This window comes from Echinops telfairi, unplaced genomic scaffold (assembly GCF_000313985.2).
Source record: "Echinops telfairi isolate 266 unplaced genomic scaffold, ASM31398v2 ScPeMD7_5;HRSCAF=22, whole genome shotgun sequence".
NCBI lineage: Eukaryota > Metazoa > Chordata > Mammalia > Afrosoricida > Tenrecidae > Echinops > Echinops telfairi.
Window position 1 is genome coordinate 41,292,585 of NW_022103901.1, and position 8,735 is coordinate 41,301,319.

The 8,735-nt window shown below is 50.6% G+C and overlaps 1 protein-coding gene across 1 annotated transcript in view; it reads right to left on the reverse strand.

Annotated features, from left to right (window-relative positions):
• The window catches only part of CPPED1 (calcineurin like phosphoesterase domain containing 1), a 152,574-nt gene that overhangs the window by 24,254 nt on the left and 119,585 nt on the right, over positions 1 to 8,735 (reverse strand). The window contains exon 3 of the mRNA XM_004705860.2: positions 2,750 to 3,172. Within this exon, the coding sequence (XP_004705917.1) occupies positions 2,750 to 3,172 (423 nt within the window). The remainder of the gene's footprint in view (positions 1 to 2,749; positions 3,173 to 8,735) is intronic.

Consider the following 8,735-nt stretch of genomic DNA (forward strand, 5'->3'; position numbering starts at 1 on the left):
TAGGGGCCATCCAGCTGCCCCCAGCTCACCAGGGCCAAACGTACAAGGAACAAAACTGCCTGTGACCAGTGTGGTCTGGGCTGTTGTGATCCATATGGCTTCCCCTGGCTCATTAACAGAAGTGGATCACCAGGCCTTTCTTCCTAGTTTGCCTTAGTTTGAGAGCTTGGCTGAAATATATTCAGCATGATAGCAACACGCCCGTCTCCACTGACAGACGAGCAGTGGCTCCATCTAAGGTACACTGGTCAGGAATCAAACCCAAGTCTGCTTCAAGAATGAGAAATCTACTGTTGAACAACAAGTGCCTGCCACAGAGCAGGATTAAAAACACGTCACAAGCACTCCGGTCTTTAGAGCGGCCAGGCGGTCACTCGCTAAGATGCAACTACTGGCTTCTCCTCAGTCAGAGCAAAGGGTAACGAGCAAAGGCTCCGGAAACAATGAATCCTAAGGACTGGGAGATCCCATGCACCTCAGCCTCCTCTTGCCTGAGACCAGAAGAATTAGATGATGCCCAGCTACTACTCTGGACTGCTCTGATGAGGATAATACAGTTCTGGATAAAGAGGGAGGGGAAAAAGAAGTAAAATACAATTCAAATCATACAAAAAGACCAGCTTTACTGGTCTGACAGAGACTGGTGGAGCCCGGGAAACTGTGGCTCTTAGACACCTTTACGCCTGGATGTGAAACAGCCCCCTGCCCCACGTCCCCTTCCCCCTCCGCCAGCCCTGAGGGATTAACTTTCAGCCAAACAACTGACGGGGCAAGACAGTGAATACATCACCCATGAGGGAGGTACTTCTCAGTATAGTCACATGAGCGAAGCAGGGCAGCATTTGCTCCGGGACAAAAGCCAGGAGGCAGGAAGGGGCAGTGAGGAAGGTCTGATGGCAGCTGGGGACGCAGAGAGGATGTGGAGGAGCACTGCTACACCGAGATCCACAATCGTGCCACGAAACAAGATGTGCTGTTGAACACAAAACCGCTCATTCAAACCATCATAAAAGGAACCCATTGGGCAGGACGGCCCCTCCCGGCGGTGTCTTCATCAGGGGTCCCGAGCCAGTGCCTTTAGGAGCGGGGTAACGACACTACCTCCCCCTCTGCCTCCTGCTTACCAAGCCATCTTCTGGTGATAAAGTGGCTTCCCATGCGGTTCTGCCTCTGGGGAAAGACTGTGCACATGGCTGGCGTCCATGTGAATGGCGCAGCCTTGCTTGCAATGAATGCACTGGCACTCTGGGGCAGACATCAGCCTCTGGGAGCTGCAATCATGAGTTCACCTTGGAGACACAGACGGGCTCTGGGCATGTCCACAGATCTGATTCCTGAGCTTTCAGTGCTGCAGGGTCTGAGGGGTGCCACACTCCGGGACTCTGCCTGGTTAGCAAGCTTCTCCCCAGGAAGCCCGGCTGGAGCTCTACAGACCCACAGGATTCCATCTCTGGGAGTCTGGGGTGGCATTTGCTCCACCATACCGTGGGGTGCACCACCTGGGCACAGAGTGAGTGAACAAACTCAGCTAAGCACACTGTTGTAGGTTCCAGCCACTCAGAGGCGCCTTGGAAGAAAGACTTGGCGATGTACTTCTGTAAAGCCACCCAGTGAGAACCCTGTGGGGTGCTTTCTCCAGGGCACAGACTCGTCTCCCTATTACTTTTCCCCTGTCCTCAGAAGGGTTCTCTGAGCTACCTCAAGCACGGAGCATGATTTCAAAGGCCTTCATAGGCAAACACCTCCAATTACGCAGGCTTTTGTCACCTGCTTCTCGGACACAGGCAGCTCAGCTTTGTGTGACTAAGTATGAACACATTTAAAGCGGCACCGAGGGCTGCCGCTCCCTGAAAGGTCTGCTGGCTACCAGGGTCAGGACGCTTCTCCCGGCACCCACAACACACACACACACACACACACACACACACACACACACACACACACACGGCACTGATTCTGAGAAGAGGGAGGGGCACCCTCTGGGAAGGTCTGAAAGGAGGGCATAGGTCAAGGCAAGAGGTGCCCACTTGTCACACTGGCCTCCTGCTGCATCGTTGCTGTCCTGTAGGAAATCGCCCACAATAGCGCATGTCTTGAGAGAGGAGCCCTGGGGACGGCTGGGAGAAACGGGGGTGTGTGGGCTAGGGCCACGCCCAGAACAGTCAGACTCCAACGCTGTGTCAAGAGCACAGGGTGCTGTCAGTGTGTGTACACACCTGCAGTGTCAGACGTCTCTTCAGCTACAACCCTGCAGCAGGGTGCAGCCAGACTGAACACGTGCTCCCTCCCTCCCAACTCTTCATCTCGCTCACAGCAAACTGAGGAGTCCCCCCACACACACACCGTAAAGTCACACCTCATGACTGCTGGCTCGCCCAGCCTGGAGCTAGTTCTGCTTTCTGAACACAGGCGAAGGCCCTCCTGCTACTCCCGATTCCTGAGTGCCCGGTGCTGGTCTGGATTTTCCCCAGGCCTCTTGTTAGGACCTCACACCCATCCTATGAGAGCTGCTACTACTACCCCCTTTTCACAGATAGAGAAAGTGAGGCTCAGCAGGCTGTGAGCAAGGCCACACAGCCAGTGAGAGGTAGAACTGGATTTGGCCCCGCTCCCCTCATCCCTCCCCACCACCTACCATTAAACCCATTCTGACTCACAGTGATCCTATAGGCCAGAGTCGATGAAAGTTCTGGAAATCCACCTTTCCCAACTTCCCTCCCCACAGGCCCCTATGGCCCCAGGCCCCTACCTGCTTTGGTGAACTTGTCTGCCATCTCCCGCCTGACCGACGCCGTGAGGTTGAAGTAGTCGTCCTCTTCCTCGATGGTCTGGAGGAAGAGTGGGATGTGCTGGAAGACGATGGCATGCTGGCACCTGCACTGCCCCGCGACCCCCAGCTGCTCCTCCAGCCACCGGTCCTGGGCCTGCTTCAAGGTGGGGCACCTGGACGCATCGAACCAGAGCTGGGAGTTGAGGACGAGGAAGAAGACACCCCCGACCCAGAAGCTGAAATAGTCATCTCCCCAGGTCTGGCAGAACTCCGAGACGGACTCGGCGGTGGGGCTGTTGCCAATGTCATGGTTGCCGCTAACGAAGACCAGCGGGATCTCGCTGTCCACATCCTCGAGCACCCGCTGCAGGTCCTCTGTCTGCTCCTTCCGCCAGGGCGTCCCTAGAAAAGCAAGGCCAGGTCTGAGAGGGCCGAAGGCTATGTGTGCATGCACGAACCCAAGACTGACAGCACACTCGTCTAGAGCTCACCTCGCCAGGCACATGGGGACTGCAGCATGTGATTACTAGCGAGCAGGACAAGAAGGGACCTGGGACTGCTGGCCATCCCTCTGATTTGAGCTCCTGTCCTGAGAAGTCCAACATCCTCATGGCCTCTGACCCACCTGAAGGGGCGAGGGAGTGGCTCAGTCCTAACACCCAGTAATCCTATCCCCCACAGGCTCCCCGGGCTCTCACTCATGGAGGCCCCATGAGGGCCAGAGTAGATTTGTGCTCCACAGGTCACCAGGCCTCTCTGCTTATACTCAAATGGTCAGACGTTCAGTTAGTGCAGGGGGACATCGAACTATGGCCCGCGGGCCACATGCGGCCCACCGAGGACATTTATCCGGCGTGCCGGGTGTTTTTGCCCCGTTTCGTTTTTTTACTTCAAAATAAGATACGTGCAGTGTGCATAGGAATTTGTTCACAGTTGTTTTGTTTTTTGTTTTTTAACTATAGTCTGTCCCTGCAATGGTCTAAGGGACAGTGAACTGGCCCCGTTTAAAAGTTTGGGGACCCCTGAGTTAGTGGCTAAGTGCATTAGCTGCTTGCTTCAACAGGGGCCCCAACACTGAATGATTAGCAACGAAGCCGGATTTCTATCCCTTGTTTAGATGTCAAAGTAAGTCAAAGAGCTGCGCCCTTCTCCTGCTCTCTCAGAACCACCCTGTGTCCCCTGGGGGGCGTGTTGCTGAGACGTGCACAGGAGTCAGAGCAGCAGGGTGAGCAGGGCTCCACGTACGTAAGCTCCTGCAAGCTCAGTGATCTGTGAGGAGACACGTGGATCGTGTGGGAGGGAGAGTGGGAGTACACCATGAATACATCTAGGTCTGACAGAGGATGTTTGTACATGGGTATGTGGTGGAGAACACAGGGGACAAAGCGACGAAAACATCTTAGACAGAGCAAACACCTCGAGGGAATGAGTTCCTGGGCCTGGAAGAGCAGACACAGCACGGTTCACAAAGACAGTGTTCTACATCTCACTGCGGTGAGCAGAGACTATGATTTTAAAAAGCTTGTGAGGAGCCACCTAAAGGACAAACGCTGGCCTCTCCTGGTCCAGAGGAAAGAAGTGATGAAAACCCAAAGTCATGACAATGGCCCAGTGGACGAACGGGCCACACAAACATCAGTCTCCACCACAATGAGGCAGGGGAACTAGATGGTGCCGGCTACCACTACCAGCTGCTCTGACGAGGATGCCACAAGAAGGCCCCGGAGAGAGTGGGAGAAGGAGGAATAGAGCCCCAAATCATAAAGAGACCAGTCAAATAGACTGAGAGGACCCCCAAGATTATGGCTGACTGGACTCCCTTCAGTGCGTGAATAACCAACCATTTAAGATCAAAAGGGCAGCATGTACCCAAGATCAGAGGGTTAAGGAAGAAGGGTTGGAACCAGGAAACACTGGGAAGAAATGGGACAAGGATGGTCCAGTATGGGGGCTGAGGTGGGATATAAAGCATGTGTGTTTATTGTTGAATGTAAAACTGATGATCTGCTCTGTCAATCTCCACCTAAATCACGGTACTCAAATCCTCAAACTCACTGCCATGAGTCAGTGCCGACTCACAGTGCGCACTGTGGGTTTCCGAGACTACCCACGCCCAGTCTTTCTCCTGAGGAGCTGCTGCTGGTTTTGAACTGCTGAACATGTAATCATAGCCCAACACGTACCCACTACACCGCCAGGGCTCCTGAATCACCACAGAAAGTTTAAAAGCAAAAACAACAACGTCGTTCTCAACCCCAAATGCCTTGCTTGTTCTATGGGAACCATCCGTACACGCGTGGCCTGGCTGACTGTGCGCATCTTTAGGGATGCACTGATCCAAAGTGGAAGGCAAGAAGAATCTGCATTTTCGTCTTGCCAAATGCCCCACTAATCAGAGAGAAAGGAGCTTCCGTTCCCGTACTAGTGAAAGAAGGCACAAAGGTCAGCATCATCCTAAGTTCAGCATGGACAGGGCTCTCTGGACAAAGCCCTGGCGAGTGTGGGAAAGCAGGACCTTTCTCCTTTGACGCCCAGCTTCCTTTCCCTCTGTAACAATGCCTTAGAGGGTGAGGGTGATCTGTGGCAAGATGAACTGGGACAAGAGCCACAGTGATGGCCACTGTGAGGATGAAGAAGGGCTGGGCCACGTTTTGTTGTGGTGTAAATAGGTGGTGGGTTGCTATGAGTTAGAGTCCACTTGATAGCAGTTAGCTAGTCTCGGAAACCAACAGGGACAGTTGCACCCAGTCCTCTATAGAACTGCTATGAGTTGTTTCGACTTGATGGCAGTGAGTTTGGTTTTTGGTTTTGGCATTTAGTTAACAACGATTGGTTGTCTATTAAATATAAAAGGAGCCCAGCTGGCATTGTGGCTGCTAACCACAAGGTTGGCAGTTCAAACCCACCAGCTGCTCCGAGGAAGAAAGATGAGGCTGTCTATTCCTGTAAGGGTTTACGTCTCAGAAATCCTATTGGGTTGCTATGAGTTGGAATCGGCCCCACGGCAGTGGGTTTGGCTTTTAGCTTATTAAGTAGAAGGGAACAAGAGGGAGGCCCTCAACAAGATGGGCTGACACAGTGGCTGCCACGATGGGCTGAACATAAGAACACCTGTGAGGACAGCGAGGACGGCCCGGGCTGGCAGTGCTTCCTTCTGCTGTTCGCAGGGTCACTATGAGTTGGAACTGACTCAGCGGCACCTGAAAGCAACATGCAGAAGCACTGGTTTCGCTCCTGAGGAGAAGAGCTGTGAACCACATGCCCATATGCTCTTCTCTCGATCACCTGTGAAACAGATGGCAGATGCTCTCGCTCCCCCTCTGCTGAGTGCCTAACTCCTGTAGAGAAACCCCAGCTGGGGAGGACATGGTCCCAGCACCCTGCGAGCTCCCAGGGACCCACTCATCGTCATGGTGACAGGGCAAGAAAGGTAGTGAAGATCAGTGGCTCCCCTCCCCTGGGAGGAATGCCCACCCGAAAACTGCCTCCTGGAGCTTATGAAAACCAGCCCCAAAGTTCTGCCTCAAATTAAACGGCAGGAACGAGCAATTACAGCAGACACAAAACTGTAAGGTAGAAATTCAGCGGGTAGGCCAAAGAGGCATCGGCAACGGAGGGACCGAGAAGATGAACTTGAGAACTGCACTGAGGACGGGGACCACGCCAGGGCAGAGCCCTGGTTAGTCTCTGTAGACTTCCTTCCAGCCACGGAGTCATTAGCTTTCCTATACGGCCAGGTGAGCCAGAAAGGAACAGACCTTTCTCATGGCTGAACGCTGATCTTGTCATATGAAAAGCTCCAAAAAATTTGTGCAAAAATGTTTTCCATGAACTTTGTGAATACCCCTCATATTGTCCCTCAACCAAACTTGTCTCACTGTGCCTCACTGCCACTGAATCAATTCTGACTCCCAGTGATCCTGCAGGGCAGTGTGAACTGTCCCTGCGTGCTTCTGAGAATGCAGCTCTTCATGAGAATAGACAGCCTCAGCATTCTCCTGGGTGGGGCTGGTGGTTTTGAACCACTGACCTTGTGGTTAGCAGCCCAATGCGCAGTCCACTACTCTACAAGAGCTCTTTTATTTGTACCTGGTATGATTAAACTCTTCTATGTCAATATTCTTCTTTCCTTTCCTTTTTTTTTTTTTGGCCTATTTAATTTTTTTTGACCTTTTTGATTTCTGTCTGTTTCCCAAAGGCTTGGTAAAGTCTTTGCTGTACAAAGGAGTTGCAAGAAGTTCTTAGAAAAACAGAATGGGAAGCTAATGGGATTTTTCCCCCATGAACTATTTGAAGTTCCCTCGTGATTCTGTCAAATTTTGTGTCATTTCCCTTTAGCTGCATTGTTAGTGACTAAGAGGTAAATATTTTGATATTTCCCTCAATTGTCTGTCAGTTTGTGGACTGTGACAGCTCATGTCTTACTGTGACACTGGAAGCAATGTCACTGGTATTTCAAATGCCAGCAGGGTCACCCAAAGTGAACAAGCTTCAGCAGAGATTCCAGACTAAGAACAGACAACAAAGAAGGAATTGGCTGCCCATTTTGAAGACAGTAGCCGCTGAAAACCTTATGCGTTGCCTGGGAACACTGCCAGTAAGATACTGCAGGCCTAATGAATGGAAGCAGAACACTGCTGGAGATGTGCAGGAGGATGGGCCTCTTGGGTCTGAAGGACTTGAAATGTGACTAGGAAGGAGATGCTTTCTCAAAGGAGAATGGACATGGTGATCTGAATGGAGTAAAGCCCGTAGGAATGAGTCTTCAGAATCGTCATTTTCTGATGAGTCACAACGCAAGGTGAGAAGCGGCAGTTACAAACAACCATCAGTAATCGGAACATGCAATGTACGAGGTGTGACGCTAGGAAATGTGGAAGTCATTAAAAATGAAATGGAATGCATAAGATCAGTATCCTCGGTGTTAGCGAGCTGAAACAGACTGGCACTGGAAGTTCTGAGTATGAAAATCACACGGCTCACTGTTCCGGGACTGACACAATCGAGAGGAATGCCTGCGGTCACTGTCAAACAGCACAGTCAGATCTTCAAGTACAATGTTGTCTGAGATAGGATTAGGTCTACCTGCCTTCATGAAATCCAATCAATACAACTATGATTCAAATGTATGCGCCAACCACTAAAGCTAGTAATGTAGCAACTGAAGAATTCTAACAACAGTTGATCAAACATACGATCAAGATGCACTGATAATTATTGGTGATTGGAATGTTAAAATTGGAAATAAAGGAAGAAGCAGGAGTTGGAAAATATGAACTTAGTGATAGAAATGAAGCTGGAGATAACATGATAGACTTTTGTAAGGCCAATGACTTGTTCATAACAAAATATCTTTTTTCAACAACAAACGAGACGACTATGTATAACACACAGACTTCTCCAGATGGAATACACAGAAATCAAATTGCCTACATCTGTGGAAAAGACAATGGAGAAACTCATTATTAGCAATCGAGGCCAGGTCAGGGGATGACTGTAAAACACACCACCAATCGCTCATAAGTGAGTTCCTGCTGAAGCTGAAGAAAATGAGAACTAGCCAATGAGCTAAAATACAGCCTCGGGTTTCTCCCACCTGAATTTCACGAACATCTGAAGCACAGATTTGAAGAACACTAAAGACAGCAGACCTGATGAGCTGTGGGAAGACCCTGAGCGTGCTCTTGACTGTAGAGTAGCTAAGGCACAAGGAAGAAATGATGAAGACAAGAGATGAATAGAAAATTTCAAAGGGCAGCTCGAGAAGACAAAGTCAATAGTATAATGAAATGTGCAGACACCTAGAGGTAGAATACTCAAAGAAAGGAACTTGCACAGCATATCATTTTTTAAAACCATTTTGTTGGGGATTCATACAACTCTTATCACAATCCATCCATCCATCCATTGTGTCAAGCACATTTGTACATTTGTTGCCATCATCATTCTCAAAACATTTGCTTTC